This window comes from Choloepus didactylus, chromosome 14, assembly GCF_015220235.1.
Source record: "Choloepus didactylus isolate mChoDid1 chromosome 14, mChoDid1.pri, whole genome shotgun sequence".
NCBI lineage: Eukaryota > Metazoa > Chordata > Mammalia > Pilosa > Megalonychidae > Choloepus > Choloepus didactylus.
In genome coordinates this window covers 26,599,246-26,619,518 of record NC_051320.1, presented here as the reverse complement: position 1 = coordinate 26,619,518, position 20,273 = coordinate 26,599,246, and the positions used below count along the sequence as shown (strand labels likewise).

The 20,273-nt window shown below is 36.4% G+C and overlaps 1 protein-coding gene across 9 annotated transcripts in view; it reads left to right on the top strand.

Moving 5' to 3' along the window:
* Nucleotides 1-20,273, top strand: part of NCOA2 (nuclear receptor coactivator 2) — a 330,475-nt gene that overhangs the window by 258,154 nt on the left and 52,048 nt on the right. For all 9 annotated transcript variants that reach the window (XM_037802517.1, XM_037802514.1, XM_037802516.1 and 6 more), the window contains 7 exons: nt 1,322-1,425; nt 5,381-5,558; nt 10,037-10,225; nt 12,616-12,717; nt 13,008-13,151; nt 16,180-16,327; nt 18,043-19,312. In XM_037802517.1, coding sequence (XP_037658445.1) covers nt 1,322-1,425; nt 5,381-5,558; nt 10,037-10,225; nt 12,616-12,717; nt 13,008-13,151; nt 16,180-16,327; nt 18,043-19,312 — 2,135 coding nt within the window. The remainder of the gene's footprint in view (nt 1-1,321; nt 1,426-5,380; nt 5,559-10,036; nt 10,226-12,615; nt 12,718-13,007; nt 13,152-16,179; nt 16,328-18,042; nt 19,313-20,273) is intronic.

Here is a 20,273-nt window from a genome sequence, read left to right as displayed (position 1 = left end):
AGTAAGGAAGAACTAATAAATAGAAATATGCTAGTAGTGAGATGCATGTGTAGACTACTTACCTTATGGTTTTTAGAATGTTTCATCCCATTCAATTTTGACACAGTGTTTGATGTACGAAAGGCAGATAAGGAAATTGAGGCCTTGAAACATTGAAGAGACTTGCTCTGAGTCATACCTGTATTAAGTAGCAAAGCTTGGACTTGAGCTCCAGGTCATCCAGTTCTTTCCATTGATAAATATACATGGTAGAAGCTCTTTAAAATGGCAAGATTTAGAATCCTGCATAATCCTAATTATTTCATAGGTTCTCTCTCAGTTACAAATATTAGGCTTTATAGATTTTCAAAATATGATATAAAATATTTAAAATGTATAAAAACCCAAGCTCACGAAAGCAGGTTGATTCTGAGTGTTAGGTTGATTAGCATTTAATCACAATGGTAACCTGCAGTGTGAACAAAGATATAATTTATTCAGGTACAAATACTTGACACATTGTTTTTGTGTGGTTTCCTAGCGGTTGTTGGTGTGTATCTGTTATGCTTTAAACTTTTTTAGTGTTCTTGAAATAACAAATTTACAAATAACATGGTTAATATGCATCCATTTCTCTTGCAAGCTTTTTCACAGAATAGTTTTCATTCCATGATGAATATCTTCCTGTGCCTTGTGGGCCTGAAAGCTGCCTTGCACATTTCATATCCAGGAGCACATATTATGTACCTCTGTACTAGATAAAAAGGCAGCTGTTAAGATGCTCTGGTTGCCTGATAGGCTACTCTTCTCTTTGCCTTTAATCGATAACAAGTTGGGGACCAAATCTTTCCAGCTACTTTAAATGTGAACCTGAATACAAGTAGAACAGGTAGAAGAGTCAAGGCAGTCATTATAGAATGCCATGTGTAAACAGCCATTTTTATTTCTGTAAATGTGTGCAAATGTATGTATCTGTTCTGAACAACAGACCCTCTGTTACACTCGTTTGGGGCATCTATTGAGTAGAAACTAATTGTGCCATGATATGTAGTGGTCTTATAATCTAGGAAAAATGCCTGTCAGGGCCTAGCTGGAAACCATTAAACTCTTTCATCAGCAGCCTGAAAGAGGATCTGAGCCACGGGTTCTATAGATGAAAAAGTTAACGTTTTGGCTTCTGCTTCTCCCAGTTTCCCTCCTTCAGCGGCAGTGGGAATGTACTCTCACTCTTTCATGGCTACATCTGATCCCACTAGAGATTTTTTAAAAATCATTACAATAAAAATGTTTCTGTGTCCTTGAAATAGCACTGCCATTTAATTCACACTTATTTTTGTTGCAGAGAAAGCAGCAGCTGCCAATATAGATGAAGTGCAGAAGTCAGATGTATCATCCACAGGGCAGAGTGTCATCGACAAGGATGCCCTTGGGCCTATGATGCTTGAGGTAGCAGACCCTCATTTTGGTTCTGTTTTATAAAATGTTCTTAACAGTCACACTATTACATTTAATTTTCAAGTGAATGGAATTTAAGGACAATCCACACTTAATTTTTAATCTTGATAAAGTACTACTGACCTTTTGAACTTACTACTATTAATAATACGTTAGTGGCGTGGGTTTTTCCTACCTGTCTACCTGCCTATCTATCTATCTGTCTGTAAATGTTCTGGCTCCTGCTCTCAGCATGTGTGTGTGTGTATGTTTGAAATTAACAATATAGAATTAAATTAAACTAGATTAGAATATAAATTTTCAGGCTCTAACTGCCAGTTGAGCATTCATTTTAGAAAACTATGTTTACAAGTGCTATTAAATTCTGTGGTATAAAATATTTCAGCTTGAAATGTTCTCAAGTTTATTGCATTTTACATATATTATATACATTTGCTTACATATAGAAGTCAACATTTAAGGACCAAAGTTTCATGCTTTTTATTTATGCTACTTCATAAAGATGGAAATTGAAATAATAGGCTAAAAACTTTTTAGATAAGTATCATAAGTATAATGGTTGGTTTTAGCTGACTATTCTTTATTAACTTTAGGAATTTTTATGACCAGACTGCTGTCCAGAATTTGTAAAGTCCTGCTTTCCTATATTATTAAACATCAAGTGCTTTCCTGTACTTGTTCCAAAATTAAAATTCAAAATGTGTAGGGTATGGTAGGATGAAAAAAAAAAGTCAGTGAATATATAACAAGAAGCAAAGGAGCCTTGAGATATAAATTATAGCAGTTGTCAGGATAATTTACTCTGCTGATGATGTGATGAGGTTGAAAAATATTGTATGGCCAGAAGTTTTACAGTATGGTCATTATAGAATCAGCTTCCTGCAGCAGCCACAGATATATGAGAAATTAGAATTTTAAAAACAAAGATAAACAAATAGTGTCTCTGCCTTATCACCCCCTCTTTTTCAGTCAGTGCATAAGGTGACTTTATTTTTAGAAAATGTAATTCTGTGAAAGCCTACCATGTAATTGGGAGGGGACGCACAGAAAAGATTTGATGATTGCCTGACCTGGTCTTTTTATTTACAAATGACAGGATTCATTCCCTGAATGTCTTACAGCTGGCTGGTGACAGGACTTGGGCAGAACCTGATGGCCAAAAGGCTTTTAATGACCCCGTGTTTGCCCTTGCTTATCTTCTCTTGAATCACTGGCTTGAAACATTCAACTACAATTTCCATGGAAAGAGCAAAAACACTTAAGCTGATTTTCCATAGACAGCAAAGGCATTGGAAGCCATGGATTGCTACTTCCCACTTGGTTCTTAGAAGCAGAAAATACAACTAGCTGGCCTATTTAGAATTGATGAAAAACAGTAGATAACTTCCTTTGAAAAAGTTTTTGGATTACAAACAGAAAATTGTTTTGAAAATTATGGTAATCTAAATTATGTCAGCTGGGAAATTTCCATGTATCTGTGTTTTACCATTGTATCTGGAGGAAAAATTAAAGTAGGGTGGAAACTCCTAAGGAGACTTTTGAGGCTTCTAAAAAGAATTATTAGAGTAACGACAGAATTGTGATTTAAGCCATTTAGGTGCAAGTTCATTAATTGTAGAAACCAAATTGGTAGATGTCAGTGGACCTTATCTCAAAATCAACTTTTTTTCCTATTTTAAAATAGTCTTGTGAGACTTCATTGCATTGAACAAGTATCTGTGTAGCCTACTCTAGTGCTGTCTACAGTAAGGAGAGATAATGCTTGAATCTAGTGACTTTAAGGTTCCAATTTAAATCTTTATCCCTGTTTACATGTAATAATTTAAACAGAGAAAAACTTGTTCTTGTTGAGCTATTCCTAGGCATAGACACACTCATGCTTACATCATAGCGTAGTGGTTGCTAGGCAACAAAACCAAATGTCGGCTTTTTTTCATCAGAGCATATCATAGTCAGCTTTTAAAAAACACAGTTTTAGGACATAAAACAATTTCATCTTTCAGTTTTATTATGCTACAAATCAATCTTTTTACATGGTACAAAACAATAGGAAGCAACATGCACTTTCAAAAGTAAACTATAGGTATTGTAATTATGAAAATCTGCTGAATATGTATCTAAAGCAGTGAGTTTAAAAAGGAGACTTGGTTCATAATTTATCAGCTGATTTACTTCCTGCTCACCCACCCCTAAACACACACAGACACATGCCTGAGTGTAGACACACTTGCACAAGGAAGGTTTCTCAAGTGTTAGTGCCACCCTATTGTGGAAGGCCGTTTACATATGGTCTTGCTTTGCTCTGTGTGTTGTTTATACCATTGAGAAAATCTATCAGAATATCTAAGAAAAACTTAAAACTTAAGTGGTGTTATGTTTGTAAAAAAGGGAAGAAAAAGAGCTTTTCACTGGTGCCTTATGGTCAGTTCTAATTTGAAACAACACTTAGTTTTGAGATGAGGATAGAATCAAAGATGAATATGTTCAAAGTTAGCTCACAAAATTGGAGCTTGTTAAATAATAACTAAAGGAAAGGCAAATTTGGAAAAAAATAAACACTTTATGTCCATCAATACCCATTGTTATATATGTATGTACATGTAATATATTAAAAATAGTAAGTATCATAAGGAAACTGTGTGCCATAAACTGGCTATACCAGTTCGCCCTCGTTCTGTAGTAACCAGTATCAGGATCAAAAAGAGAAAAGAGAGACAACTGAGAGAATCTTGCTGAATCCCCAGCCTTTACTGCTAAGGCAAAAGTGATAGACAAATGAGACTGAGGTATAGATTGGAGTAGAACATTCTGCTAAATAGTAAGCAAAATCATGTGCTCTGAAGTCAGGTACGCCTGAATTCAGATTTTAGCTCTGCCACTTACTAGTTGAAAAATCGTGGACAAATCATATAACCTCTGTGAGCCTCCATTTCCTCCTTTGTAAATTGGGAAAGGTAAAATATTCCTTCTAGAGTTTTAAATATTAAAATGAGACCATGTGTTTAAGGATGTTAAACATACTCAGTTAGCTATTACTATTACCTTTATTTCCTGACATGATCCTAGATTCTTCATCTCCTCCTTCCCTAATCTAGATTAGGATGTCAACTAAGACTGAGGCTGTGAATCCATTGCACAAAATATATTACTGGTGTCTAGTTATTTTTGGAATCTGTATCTTAACAGTCTAGAGAACAGGTTATATAGAAGGACACTGTTAGTGTTAACTCTCCAATTCTCCTGTAAACCAAAACCTGTAGTACCTTTCTAGTCTCCGGACCATGCTGGCCATATCTAAAACTGAGGTCCCTATGAAGACCTGTATGCCATAATCAGAGACGCTCAGCCCAGACCCTTTCCCACATACACTCAACAACAGAGGATTCATGTTTCTTTAAAGGTCTGAGATCAACTGCAATTCTTTTCAGTTAAACCCTGTAGCTTTAAAGGTAGTAAAATTTTGTGGGTTTTTCTCCTGGCATTTATCCTTAAATTAAAAAAAAAATTGTCATTGACCCTTTCCTCTTTTATAACATGAAAAACTATAGCACAAAAGTACTTTGTAATGGGGTCATTAGCTTGAGAGTTGTTTTTGACCCTATGGAGTACATCAGTCTCATTTTGAGAATACAGATAAATGTCTTTACACTTTCATTTGACAATAATTATCTCCTGATAAATCAGCAGAGTTAGTGTTTGTCATTTAGTTTGTGACAAGAAATCCTGATCTAGGCTCTCTCCCACTTACTGAGATGGAATAAATTCTATTTCATCAAGAAAAAAAGGCGTTAATTGTGTCTGAAAACTAAGAGAGGAGTGAGAGAGATCTCTTTTCTATCCAAGTGTGAGTTATGTGTTTCCCTTACAGAGATTATACCCTTCTTAACAATTGCAGTTGATTTTTATGTTGCATCCTTTCTAATACAATTTGTGCCTTTTCCCTTAGGCCCTTGATGGCTTCTTCTTTGTAGTGAACCTGGAGGGCAACGTTGTGTTTGTTTCAGAGAATGTGACACAGTACCTAAGGTATAACCAGGAAGAGCTGATGAACAAAAGTGTATATAGCATCCTTCATGTTGGGGACCACACTGAGTTCGTCAAAAATCTGCTGCCAAAGTCTATAGGTAAATGTTTATCTGCTGAGTCTCCCTCCTGCCACCCTCATACACATACATTGTATTGGTTGAAAGGGGTAAAATAGAATTGTATTATATCAATTGGGAAATAAGTAACCTAGGTAGTTTTTTTAGAAATGCTTGTATTAAGTATTTAAGCCTGGAAGTCTTGGGAAAAAAAAGAATAATCTTCAGCTATTGATCTTGAATGAGCATTTTGATTCTATATTTAAAGTACGTGAAATATAATTGAGATGGAAACTACTCATATGGCAACAATTTTCCTGGGAGTTTTTTTGTTTGTTTTTTTAAGAAGATGCTAAATTGTCTCCCGCCCTCTTCCTTGCCAGCTGACTGTATTTTTGTCTGTCTTCTCTGTGACCCATCTAAGAAGTAGGTGGGCATAAGTCTAAGATTTTTGACTCGGTTTTAGTCCTAGATGAGAAAAGACTGTGTGTGTGGGTGTGTACAATTTTTTTTTTTTTTAATGTTAAGGAACAAGTTCAAATATTGCAAGCCTGGGAGCCCTAAATGGGCTTTTTCATTGTACCAGGCTCTTCAGCAGCTTTGCATCATGAGATGCTGCCTGTTTCAAATTTCCTGACTTCTTCACCTTATTTTGAAGATGATGTCCAAACTTGTTCATTGTTATCAAGGGCCGTATTTTAAAGTGGGTGATTCATAGCGTGGGTCCATCTTAGTTGCTGCTCTATAATATTGTTCCCACTTACTAAGTGGTTCTTTTTTAATATTCTCACTTAAATTGATGATGCTAAGAATGTCTTGACAGATGAAGAGAAGTGCATATTTTAGTACAGAATAAAGCCAGGTCCTGAATTAGCAAATAATTCTACTTCTTAAAACTGTTTGTGTTAGCTGGTCTTGTTACTACAATGAGTAGGAAAATGTCCTTTTTGAATTCCATATTGTTAGGTTTTCTTGATAAGAAACCCTTTGTCCAATGTGACTGTAACAATAATACAATGTACGAATATTTATAAGGGATTCCTTTATTATATTCTGTAGTAAATGAACAAGAAAATGGAATTTCTTATCTCAAGTAACTAGTAATTTCAGATCTCTTCAGTAATTCTGTGACTTCCTCAAAGGACCCGTACTTTTCCTCAAAAGACCTAATTCATAACCATCAATTCACTTGTCTAAAGAGCTCTTTGCCTTATACTGTACCTTTTTTTACTTTCAACTTATTTATTAACCTGAGTTAATAAGAACTCTTTTCTCTTTCTTCTTTGATTATTCTGTGTGGTCTCCATTATGTAAATAACTTTTGAAAGTGCTGATGGTGAAATAAATTGCCCAAATGTCTACCTGGACATATAAAACTACCCATGGTTGCTTCTGTAATTTTAAAGTAATTTCTTACACTTAACTTGATGTTTAGTTTTTTCTTTCTAGGATTTGTTTGCTTTTATTTCTCTTTAGCCATGGGTTTAACATTGGGTTTACCCCAAGATCCAGATATCCTGTTGAGTGTTTCTGAGAGTATATTTGCTTTTCTTATCAAACTGGCCCCCTTTTTTTTTGATCACTTGTGTCATCCTACACTGGTCCTAATTTTTTTTTTTAGATAAAACATAAGGAACATTAAATGAAAGAATAGTGGAGTGAGTATTGGGCTTAGTTCTACTTCCAGCTCGTCTACTAGCAGTTGAACACTTCTCTGGGTGTCAGTTTTCTCACCTCTAAAATGAGGAGGTTGACCTAGTGATGTGTAAACATCCCTTAATTCTTACAATCAGTCCTTTTATTTCTTTTATTGTTTTCTCTAATCCATTTCCAAAAAATTATGTCTTTCTTTCGGTATCTTTTTCATGATTTAATCTATATTCTTTTTAGTTTTGATACTAAAATAGACTTGTGAAATAAATTTTCACTTGAAAAGAAGTAAATGACATTACCAGTGTATCCCCAGGATTTTTCAGTCTTGTTGAGGAAGATACCTGAAACTATTTATTTATTTATTTTTCTGTCTATTTATTTATTTTAAATTCAGTTTTATCAAGATATGTTCACATACCATACTGTCATCCATGGTATACAATCAGTTGTTCACAGTACCATCTTATAGTTGTGCATTCATCACCCCGATCTATTTTTTGAACATTTCCCTTGTACCAGAAAAAGTAAAAATAAGAATAAAAAATAAACGTAAAAAAAGAATACCCAGATCATCCCCCCCCACCCTATTTTTCATTTAGTTTTTTGTCCCTATTCTTCTACTCATCCATCCATACACTAGATAAAGGGAGTGTGAGCCACAAGGTTTTCACCATCACACTGTCACCCTTTAAGCTACATAGCTATACAGTCGTCTTCAAGAATCACGGCTACTGGGTAGCAGTTTGATAGTTTTAGTTATTTCCTTCTAGCTAATCCAGTACACTAAAGACTAAAAAGGGATATCTATATAGCACATAAGAATGCCCTCCAGAGTGTTCTCTTAACTCCATTTGAAATCTCTCAGCCACTGAAACTATTTTGTTTCATTTTGCTTCCCCCTTTTGGTCAAGAAGATTTTTTTCAATCCCGTGATGCTGGGTCCATGCTCATCCCCGGGAGTCATGTCCCATGTTGCCAGGGAGATTTACACTCTTAGGAGTCATGTCCCAAGTTGAGGGGAGGGCAGTGAGTTTTCCTGCCAAGTTGACTTAGAGAGAGAGAGAGAGAGAGTTAGACCTCAGTGTTTGTGAGACTATCAGTAATAACCCAAGTGGGGAAGTCCAACATTTCCACCTTTTTCCCAAGTTTCTCAGGGGGCCCCTGCAAATATATTTTTATTCCCTGCCCAAATTACTTTGGGATGTATCGGAATTTCACTCTAACCTGTACAAACCTACCAGAACACACTTCCTATTCAAAGTTCATGTAATTATGGTGTTTGAATAAACTGGCTGTACAAGTAAAATTATTTAGTGTCCATAGAAAATATAAATCCTGCCCCAAATAAACATCTCTTCCCTTGGTCTCACACAGAAGTTGAAGTTTTAAAACAGTCAATCTCATCCTTTTCCTTTGGCCTAATTTGCCTTAGTCCTAACAAGATCCGCTCCATTCATATCTCTAATTGAAGTCTGAACTCTTTTTCAGCTTTGTTAACCGTTGCTGTATGAGATAATACTGACATTCATAGCTGCTGATCTCTGGCTCTGAGTTTCAGGTGTCACACGGAGACCCAAAGTTCCAGAGACCGACCAGTTTATACACAAAGAGCTCAGCATCTCAGAATTTGGAGAGAGCCATTACAATTCAGGAATAGATGTGAAACAGTTTTAAAAGACTACAGTAGAGTAATTCAGCAGCAGCCAAGTTATAGAGAATACCCTAAAATTTCTGTAGAATTGTAGAAAAGAAAGATCTGGAAGAGGAGACAATGTGGAGTGCCTAGAAGAGTTGGTTAAGTATGTATTATAGAGGAGCTCTTTGGATGGGAGAAACAGAGGCAACTTGCCATTTTAGATGTGGTGGCAGGAGCAAAGACATCCTTGTGGGACCGATTATGGAGGATGAAAGGGGTAGGGTTGTGTTGGGGAATGTGAAAGATCTAGTTAGATAGCTAAGATGGGGTTGGGTGGTGAGATTTTGATTTATCAATTTGAATGGCCTCCTATTCTAATTCCATTGAGTCATAGTCTTTTGAAAGGGGACATTATTGGGACATACAAAAAAATGGAATATAGACTTTAAGCTTTATATCAATATTGAATTTCTCAAACTTGAACTTTACTTAAGGTGGTTACTTCTGAAGATATTCTTGTTCTTGGGAAATACACATAGAAGTATCAAGTGTTCAAAGAACATGGTGTATACGCCTACTCTCAAATGTTTAGAAAATAGATAAGTAGTTGGATAGGTGGATGGATAGTTGGATAGATAGAATGATACAGCAAATGTGGCAAAATATTAAAAGTTGGTGTATCTGAGTAGCTTGGAGGTTAGGGGTGGTGTGTTAGAGTTATCTGCATGGGTTTTTTAATTATTTTTGCAACTGTCCTGTAAGTTTGAAATTATTTAAAAATAAAAAGGTTTTTTTTAAATCCTATGAAAGAATTTAATACTTGCTACAACTGATGCCACTTTTAGATTTTTGAGCAGGAGTTAACATACCTAAAACTAGAATTTCAAGTAGGTTGAAGTAACTTTCCAAGAAATCAAAGTTAGGAAGAACCAAAAATAGACAACTGTAATAATCTAGTAATAAATAATCGAGGCCTGAACTAGAAGGAAAGGAGGTGGGATGAAGAGTAAGAAGTGTAGAAGACATTTTGAAAATCCCTAGAATTTTTCCAGTTTGCTAAAAACATAACCCAAGAAATTTTTTTCCTCTGAATTTTGAAAATATTTAGAAAAAATATAAAGTTCTCTGTAAATGTAAAATAACTATTTTTGCTACATCATTTTGATGTTTCAGCAGCAGTGAGCCTGATGTTAATTTCCTTATAATATTGGATTATTTTTGCCTTGCTCAGTGAATGGGGGATCCTGGTCTGGCGAACCTCCCAGGCGGAACAGCCATACCTTCAATTGTCGGATGCTGGTGAAACCTTTACCTGATTCAGAAGAGGAAGGGCATGATAACCAGGAAGCACATCAGAAATATGAAACTATGCAGTGCTTTGCTGTTTCTCAACCAAAGTCCATCAAAGAAGAAGGAGAAGGTAGGATGAATCTCAGGAATATTTTATGTGCCTGTATTTATTCCTGTGTTATTTCTTTCACTCTTAATAATCTGTAATTAGTGGTCAAATCAAGAAAAAAATCAGAGGCAGTTTCATTGTTCTTTTCGCCTATTTTACGATGATTGGTTTTTTGCCATAAATTCAGTTTTTTAAGTCTCTAGAACACTGCTGTTAGATAGACTTTTCTGCAGTAATGGCAGCATTCTAAATCTCCACTGTCCAGTACAACAGCCACTAGCCGTATGTGGATGTTGAACACTTGAAATGTGACTCCTGCACCTGGAGGGACTGAATTTTTAACTGAATTAAATTTAAATTGCCACATGTGATTAGTCATTATTAGTGTAGCTTTTACAATATTGGTGAGTAAGCCTTTTGGGGATCCCAGGCTCCTTTGAAAATCTTAACTCAAGTTATGGGCCACAGCCCTAGAAAAATGCACACAGGTACAAACAGCATTTTTCATGTACTTTCAAGGGATTAATGAATTCTCTATAGGTTATCTATGGATACTAAGTTCAGAATATGGTAATAGAATGATGCATAAGAGAGAGTAATAGAAGTAGGAGTGGGAGTTCAGGGGTTTTAAAAACAATAAACTCACAAGCTATTCTTAAGGAGATGCTGATGTACTGTGCACTCCCTGCACCCACTTAGCAAACCAAGCTCCACATAGCTGCATACCACTTTGTGTAATACGGGACAATAGTGAAGAGTGCATTCTGCATGCACAGCAGAAGGGAAGGAGCTGAGGGCCATAGTGAAGTGGAGACACGGGCTTTATAATCAGACAAGCCAGCTCCTAATTCAGCCACTTATCAGCTCTGTGACTTTGGGGAAGTTCCTTGACCTCTCTGAGCATCCATTTACTCTATTATCAAGTGCAGTCACTAATACCAATATCAGAATATAGTAAGGATTAAATGAATATACCTAAAACATAAAATTTGGCATTAATAATAATAATGAATTTAATACTTTTTACATTTAAATAGGTAAATATTTTTCAACTTAAAATTTATTGGAAAGGAAATATTAGAGCAATTATAGTTGATACTTAGGGTTTCAAAACTAAATTTTTACTTAGTTATGGAGTATCAAGTGATTTTATTGTATTTCATGCAATAGGGTAAGTGCTGCTAATTCATCCCTGTCTAATATTCCTTTTTAAGATACGAAAAAGTTAGAACTAAGTTATGATTTTTTGCTTTATTTAGATTATTTCAAATCAGATTCTGTGTATTAACACAGTATAACGCAAGAGCAGGTCTTATGAGCCATAGTCTGCTCTGATTAAAATTCAGGCTCCCCCAAAGATTTGCATGATATTGGGCAAGTTACTTAAACTTTGTGCTTTGGTTTTCTCGTGTGTTAAATGGAGAAAATGCTAGAACATACCTCATAGAATTATTAAGAGGATTAAATGAATCGGTAGTCTGTTAAGCTGCTTAGAAAATGTCTATTTTATAGTAAGTGCTCAAGAAATCTAGCTTTTATTATGTGGAAGATGATGATTACATTTCAACTTTGTGATGCTAACTGCCAACTGTTACTGAGTATATTTCAAGAAATTCTTTCCCTAATTTAAAGTTGAATGGTCATAAATCAATGACATAAGATATGAAGGAACAACTTTATTTTTTAACCTGTTGTTGAGCATTTTTGAAATTCCAAGGACTAGGCAATATGCTTGAGTGTTAAAAAGATAAATAAAACATTTCCATGTTCTTCAAAAGTGAATACAGATGCATGAAGCAAGTTAAGTCGGCTGAGCTATGAATGCTTAGTGTTGGCTATGTGAGGAAAAAGCCACAGTCAGGATTCTAAACCGTGCTGCAGCACACGGTGTGGTGCACGCTGCATTTTCTCAGTACTGAATCTGGGTCTTGGCTCAGTTTCTATCATTTGTTTTTAATTGCATTTTGCCATTGTGGGGGTATTTATATAGTCAGGAAGATGGGATATCTAGTTTTCCTGTATCTTAGTGAACCTCAGATTCAAAAAACAAAGCAGAGCATTAGATTTAGTTTCTTCATTTTTGTACTTTATTATTAATTAAGCTGGTTGTTTCTAACCGCTATTTAATAAGAAAGGATTCCATTTTTTTCATCCCTGGGGAGATGGTTTCAGATTTTCAACTCTCTACTGTAGTGGGTTTTTTCTCAGCAGTTTATCCTCTGCTCACCAAGCCCATCCTATACAGCATGCCCCTTCCACCTCCCCCAGCCACTTCCTGCTTTTGTTGAGATAATAAAGCCAATGAGAAGCAGAACTATGGAGTGTTTTGTCACTATGTTTTGTCACAGATACATTTGGGTTTATATCACTAAAAATGCCAACATGATAAACATATGTGTATGTGATTTAAGATTTGCAGTCCTGCTTGATTTGTGTGGCAAGAAGAGTTCCCATGAAGGAAAGACCAGTTCTCCCTTCATCAGAAAGTTTTACTACTCGCCAGGATCTCCAAGGTAAATTTGTTTTTCCAAGAAGACCAACAAAATCATTTTAGAATATTTACATACTTGTAAGTACAGTGAATATCTCTGGAAGACTATAAAGAGCCTGGCAATAGTTATTGCTTCTAGGATAGAAGTCTTGAGGAGCTGGAGGACTGGGTGTATTTTCACTGTATACCCTTTTGTACCATGTTCTTGCACCCTCTATTCTAAATAAATAAGTTTAAATCTTTTTAAAATTTAATTGTTAACATAAAAAAATATTTTAGTATTTAGGAATAATGTCTGCTGTTGTTGAATAGGCAAGATCACGTCACTGGATACAAGCACCATGAGGGCAGCCATGAAGCCAGGCTGGGAGGATCTGGTGCGAAGATGCATTCAGAAGTTCCATGCACAGCATGAAGGGGAGTCTGTGTCTTATGCTAAAAGGCATCATCATGAAGGTAGGCTTCTCTAAATGATATTTCTCTAGAAGTTGATTTCACTTAAAGTATTGCTTCGTATGGGAGCTTTCTCTCGATAGTTCCTGAAGTACAACTCCAGGGACTAGAATCTGATGCCCTCTTGTAGTTTATATTTACCTGTGTCATCTGTGTCAAGAGATGCTGCTCATCTGAAGGAAAAGTTAAGAGGAGAACCTGTAAGACAGAAGAGTGAGCAGAAGGAAATAGAACAGAAGATAGGAATTTCACATAGACAGTCAAAAGGAAAGGGAAAGAGGCTAGTTTTTTTGAGTATAAGGCTTCAAAACATATAAGACAAGATAATAAGGTATCATCTGATCTCAAAAGAAATATCTGAATCAAAAGGTAAAACTGTAAATAAGAATGAAATGAAATTTACAAGATCAATTGAGTCTCCGGCAAAGGTAACAGTGGGTGCACGAGCCATCCTTCAAGGAGATGACCAACAAGGATTGCCAAGATGTTTACAGAAGGCCCACACAGATGATGGGACTTGTCTGAGGTCACACAATTAATTAATGGAGCAGCTGGAAGTATGCCCAAAGCTTCAAAAGTCATACCTCAGTGATAATAGCAGCCATTATTGAGTACCTGCTCTTTGTCTGGCATTCTGCCTTCTTCTCATTATTTCGTTGGTCCTCACAATGAGCCTATTAAGTAGATATTATGATTCTTATACTATAGATATGGAAACAAGTCAGATGAAATAACTGGCTCAAGATTATGCAGTTAGTGTCAGGGCTGGAAGTTAAATCAAAGGCCTGTCCTGATACTCTGTCTGCTGCTCCCAGAGTTCTTCCCTCGTGACAATCACATTTTTCTCCAAGTACCTTTTGTTTTTTGTTAAAGAAGCAAGAACAGTGAAAGTTCTTTTGCCTTAATATGAGCTAAGGGAGGTGAGTAGTGCTTTTTCCTCCTTATCTTTTGGTTCTCCTCTTATAGGCACTTTATGTCCTGGCAGGGTGTGGTTGATTAAGATACTTGGCTGCAACAAGAAGTTTAGAGAGGGGCCACTGTTCCTTGTGAAGAACTCACTGCGGTGCAGCATACCTCCTAAATCAGCTTGGCAAATTTCTCTGCATCTTTGCAAAAAAGATTTGTAACTAATTATTGAAAATGTAGTTTTAGTTTGTCATCACCCAGTTAATGTGCATCTATGACCTTGGCATTTTACCAGCGGCGCTTGTACGTTTAAACTTTATGCCTTGTAGATCGCTTTTCAAAAAGCACAAATCATAGTTAATTACTCTCTCCCCATTCTCATATTTTTTCTTTATCCAGTTCATATGGTGCTCTTTTAGAAATAAGCACATAATCCAACTATTTTTCTTTAAGATGGAAAGAATAAGAGGAAATCAAGTAAGAAATCACCATGAGCAAACATGTTCAGTGTCCTTGGGTCCTGAGTAGCAATGCCCTACATTTAATTATATAGCTCTCTGATTCCAAAAATGCTCCTGATTATTTACAGAAGAGTTTATCCAGATGTGCCAGGCACTGTGCTGTGTTTAAACAAATGGGACCCACTGAAAGAAAACTCCATATAGACATCAAAATTTCTGAAATAAGTAAAATCCAGGGAGATGATTTGCATCAAATAAAAAATATACTGGAAGACTTTGTTTCACTGCTTCCTACTGCATTCAGGTGTATGCTTACAGCTATCGACTTAACCAAATGGAAATGGACTTAACCAAATGGAAATGGACAATCTTTAGGTATCACAGCCAAGGTCTGGTAAAATTCTGAAATTATAAGCCGTTGCATATAAAAGCTTTATTATAAAAATTCTGTTAATATTATCTTTTAGGAACATACTTATTTTGCAAGCAAGGCACACATATGTACAGTGATTTGTTTCCTTCACTGCCACTTCAGAGTAACTTCATGCAACAGTTGATAGCAGATGTAATACCCAAAGAGTGCGTGTAACTGACTGCAGAAGTGATCTCATTAGCCAAGAAAGTCAGAATCCACGTTGTATAGAAATAGTCTCTCTTTCTCCCTATCTCTCTTTGTCTCTCTGGACCTGTGGCAGTTCTGTGACATGATGAATGTGTGCTTGGTTGCTGTGGCACTAGCTATTCATCCCACAAAATTTGTGCTTAGGATTATGTGGTGGTAACATGGTAGTCTTCTGAAAATGGTAAAAGAGGTAGCAATTATATGGCTACTTTTTTTCTGAATTGAAATATTTTCTATATGCAGTGTTAGTTTACAAAAAGTCATTTTAAAAGATCTAAATCTGAAAAGTATATTTCAGAGAAATATTAAGATAGTTCATTAATGTTATGTTTTCTGATATTATTTGTCTTGAAAATGGAAGCATCTGACCCATTATCCAGAAGTTAAAGTAAACCAGTATTAAATGAAATTTACACTTTTATTGTCTCACTTTTCTAGTTTAGCCTTTTTTTTTTTCTGAAAAAATTCTTGATTATTTATCTTTTACTTCTTGTTTTCCTAACTATAGAAAAAATACTCCTTACACAGTGAAAACAAAACAGAAGAAAAGTAGCATGAGATGATGAATTGAACAATATGTAACTTCTAGATGAATATTCAGGAACATTGTATTTCATGTCAAAAATTTTATTATAATATTTGTATCATAAAGGGAAATTAAAGGCAAATTGTACACTCTAAAGGTATCATGTTTCTGCCTTGTATTGTTTTCCAACATTTTAAATCATTGAAAAGCTTGTTTTGAGCTAATAAGCTGTATTGACTCTATTTTGCTGTGATTCTAAAGATTTAGGAAAGAATACAGTTTGAAGGTGCAAGCTTCATTTGAAAAACAATATATTAATTTATTGGTATTTTCAATATAAAGTAGATCTGCTTTTAAAAAATGTATAATGTTTTAATAGCATAAAGTATTACTTACAACTCTTTAACATGCCGTGGGAAAATAATATTAAGCTTCATGAAGTTTATTATTATGTTGCTTTTCCCGTGTGTCTCACTTTTTTCTAAACATGCATTCTGTTTACTTGCTTGCCTGCAGTGCTGAGACAGGGACTGGCATTCAGTCAAATCTATCGTTTTTCCTTGTCCGATGGTACTCTTGTTGCTGCCCAAACGAAGAGCAAACTCATCCGTTCTCAGACTACTAATGAACCTCAGCTTGTAATATCTTTGCATATGCTTCACAGGTAATCCTAGTTCTAAGAAATCACTTCCACTTCCCAAGTTAAGAGAAAATGTTACAAAAGCAACAGACCGTCTTAGAGCTTTTCAGGTTTGTCAGCCATTCCTGTTGATCAACCCCAGTGACATAAAATACAAAATTAAGTTATTAACTGTTGGCTAAAAGACAATTCATAATACTCGGAAAGTAGGGCTATGCTTTGAATTTTGGCCTTAATATTAGTGGTTTTGAAAACCCAGCTGGAAGAACACAAGACTAGCATTTGCTTTGTTTTGACATGACCATGAGTTACACTGGAGAAGCGACGTTAACCAGTTCGTGGTGGGAACACATGCAGGGCTGGAATACTGAAGCCAGTGGTATGATTTCTGCTCCCTATGGTATTAAATCAAAAATTTCAATCAAATGTATATACTTAGGAATATTTTAGATTTTTGTTTTCAGGTTTAAACTAATTTCTTGGCGTTTGCTTTAAATTGAAGGGTAATAAGCATTTCCATGAAAAATGAAAATAAAGAAAATTAAATTTTGATTTTAAAGTAAGTATCATAAACCATATTGTTTTAGAGTACAAATGTAGGAAAATGATTAAATTCCAAGTTGCAAAAAAATTTATGTGAGTGTTATAGAGAACTTTATGAGGTACTATCAGAAGATACATAAAGTTGCTCTGGTTAAAAAGTGCCATTTTATTACAGTTCTCAATTATGTACTTTTTTATTTAGGAATAAAAAAATCAGATAGCCCAGTTGGCCAGCTGCTAATAAATCTCACCTCAAACTGAAACAGTTTGAAAGTGATTACAGATGTGCCAGATTTCACCCACCTGACTGAAAGCTGAAGTTTGAAAATTTGTGAAACCTGTTGTGTTTGGATTTGTGAACACATTTGGTATCTCAGAGGTAGCTGCCAATGCTATAAATTAAAGCTCATAGAGCTTGGAAATCATCTAGCTTAGACAACCTGCTTTTACACATTAGTAAGGAAATAGATTAGGGATGTCTAGGAATAGGGGAACAAAAATCACAAACTAAAGTCACTGTGAAGTTCCCTTCCAGCCATGTTGGCTGTCTCTGAGGCTCATGCTTTGACTTGCAGAGTTTTGGGAAGGGGAGGGGGAATCTGTTTGACGGGTGAAATCTGAATACTAAGTCTGAACAGTTCTAGTAACTTTGTTGGCTCTAGAACTTGCAGAGTTTCTAGTGGCTAGGGGCAAATTTTCCCCCTCTAAGTTTGCTTTTCATCATGAGCCAAGTGTACATATCAGAGCAGGCTTACAGATGTGTCTGTTGTTACGGATTAGAATCTCTGGCAAGTAATTGAGTACAGCTCTACTTGTTAGGGTCATTTCTTTAAAATGATACATGCTTTCAGTTATTCAAGATCAGATGCCATTTGATGAGAAAGATGCATTGTATATTTGTAACCCCTCTAATGTCTTACAAAGTAACTGCAGTTTCAGTATGGTCGTAGTTAAATTTAAACACGCCCCCTCTGTAAAACCACAGACATCTTAATTAGTTGACTGAAAAACATCCCTCTTGGTCCAAAATTCTACATGTTCAGCCTTGTCCCTAACTGTAGGTGGTTTCATCAACGTAGTCCTTCCTTTAAATATAATCTGTTCCTTTAAAGAAAAGAAGCCATTGCATTTTTTAAAATTAACAATAACTTGCTAAGTATTTTTCCAACTTATACTTCTCTTTTCTTATTATACAGAGAGCAGAATGTGTGTGTAATGAATCCGGATCTGACTGGACAAGCTATGGGGAAGCCAATGAATCCAATTAGCTCTAGCAGCCCTGCCCATCAGGCCATGTGCAGTGGGAACCCAGGTCAGGACATGACCCTCAGTAGCAATATAAATTTTCCCATAAATGGTCCAAAGGAACAAATGGGCATGCCTATGGGCAGGTTTGGTGGTTCTGGGGGAATGAACCATGTGTCAAGCATGCAAGCAACCACTCCTCAGGGTAGTAACTATGCACTCAAAATGAATAGTCCCTCTCAAAGCAGCCCTGGTATGAATCCAGGACAGCCCAACTCGATGCTTTCACCGAGACATCGCATGAGCCCTGGAGTGGCTGGCAGCCCTCGAATCCCACCCAGTCAGTTTTCCCCTGCAGGAAGCTTACATTCCCCTGTGGGAGTTTGCAGCAGCACAGGAAATAGCCATAGTTATACCAACAGTTCTCTCAATGCACTTCAGGCACTCAGTGAGGGGCACGGGGTCTCATTAGGGTCATCTTTGGCTTCACCAGACCTAAAAATGGGCAATTTGCAAAACTCCCCTGTTAATATGAATCCTCCCCCACTCAGTAAGATGGGAAGCTTAGACTCCAAAGACTGTTTTGGACTTTATGGGGAGCCACCTGATGGTACAACTGGACAAGCAGAGAGCAGCTGCCATCCTGGAGAGCAAAAGGAAACAAATGATTCCAACATGCCCCAGGTGGTGAGCAGTGAGAGATCTGATGGACAGAATAGACTGCATGACAGCAAGGGACAGACCAAACTCCTGCAGCTGTTGACCAACAAATCGGATCAGATGGAACCCTCACCCTTATCCAGCTCTTTGTCGGACACAAACAAGGACTCCACAGGTAGCTTGCCTAGTTCTGGGTCAACACATGGAACCTCGCTCAAGGAGAAGCATAAAATTTTGCACAGACTCTTGCAGGACAGCAGTTCCCCCGTGGACTTGGCTAAGTTAACTGCAGAAGCCACAGGCAAAGAGCTGAGCCAGGAGTCCGGCAGCATAGCTCCTGGTTCAGAAGTGACTATTAAACAAGAACCAGTGAGCCCCAAGAAGAAAGAGAATGCACTACTTCGCTATTTGCTAGATAAAGATGATAGTAAAGATATTGGTTTACCGGAAATCACCCCCAAACTTGAGCGACTGGACAGTAAGACAGACCCTGCCAGTAATACAAAATTAATAGCTATGAAAACTGAGAAGGAGGAGATGAGCTTTGAGCCTAGTGACCAGGTGAGTTTTGTAATATGTTCTCCTAAGTGTACTAATCTGTATCCATCAAAGAGTTTCTCTGAGGCATTTTGAGGCCTCAGATGATTGCATAGAAATCACCCGTCTCCTTTGTTGCTCATACCTTGACACAGAGTTAAGTATCTCTGAAACTGCATGTTCCAAATATGCTACCCAGCAAAGGGTGACAATATTATAGGATAGGCAGACATTTTCTCTAAATTGCCAAATAGTAAATCTTTTAGGCTTTGAGGGCCATACAGTCTCTGTCCCTTTGGTCAGTAAATATTCTTATTTTGATTTTTTTTCTTCCCAACCATTAAAAAATGTAAAAACCATTATTACCTCAGCGGCCATGCAAAATGGGCATTGGGTTGTATTTGACCTGCAGGCTGTAGTTTGCTCATCCCTGTGACAGAAGATGCCTGAAACAGGAGAAAGTCACTTCCTAGAAACTGGGCTTTGTCAGAACCAACCTAATGTAATTACTTCTTTTTTACTTTTCTCTCTTTTTAAGATCAGAGTTTAACTGGTTTTTGAATCATATGACCATTCTGCCTCTTTATTCTCAACTAGAACTTCTCATTAACTCAGAAGTTATATTTAAGGGAAAAACAAATAACAGAGATTTAAAGAAGAATGGTTAATAGAAAATGAGAGGTAAAAGTTTAAATCAATGTTAGTAAATATGAGCCATTACATATCAATTCAAAACTAAAATAATAGGCTATATTGTCTGTCATTCTTGTCTGAAAAATTAATTCCCTGAGAAAATCCAGTACAACCAAAGTGATGTTCAAAATCCCTCTTTGTAATACTCTACAGAGATAGCAATAGCACAGGAATAAAGGTAAACCGTTTAATAATTTTCTCTATTAAAAAATGGGTTATTATTGCCATAATGCTCGGTGTAAGGCATTTCTTGGGGGAATTAATGACCGGCTGGGGTTAGTGACCCAAGACT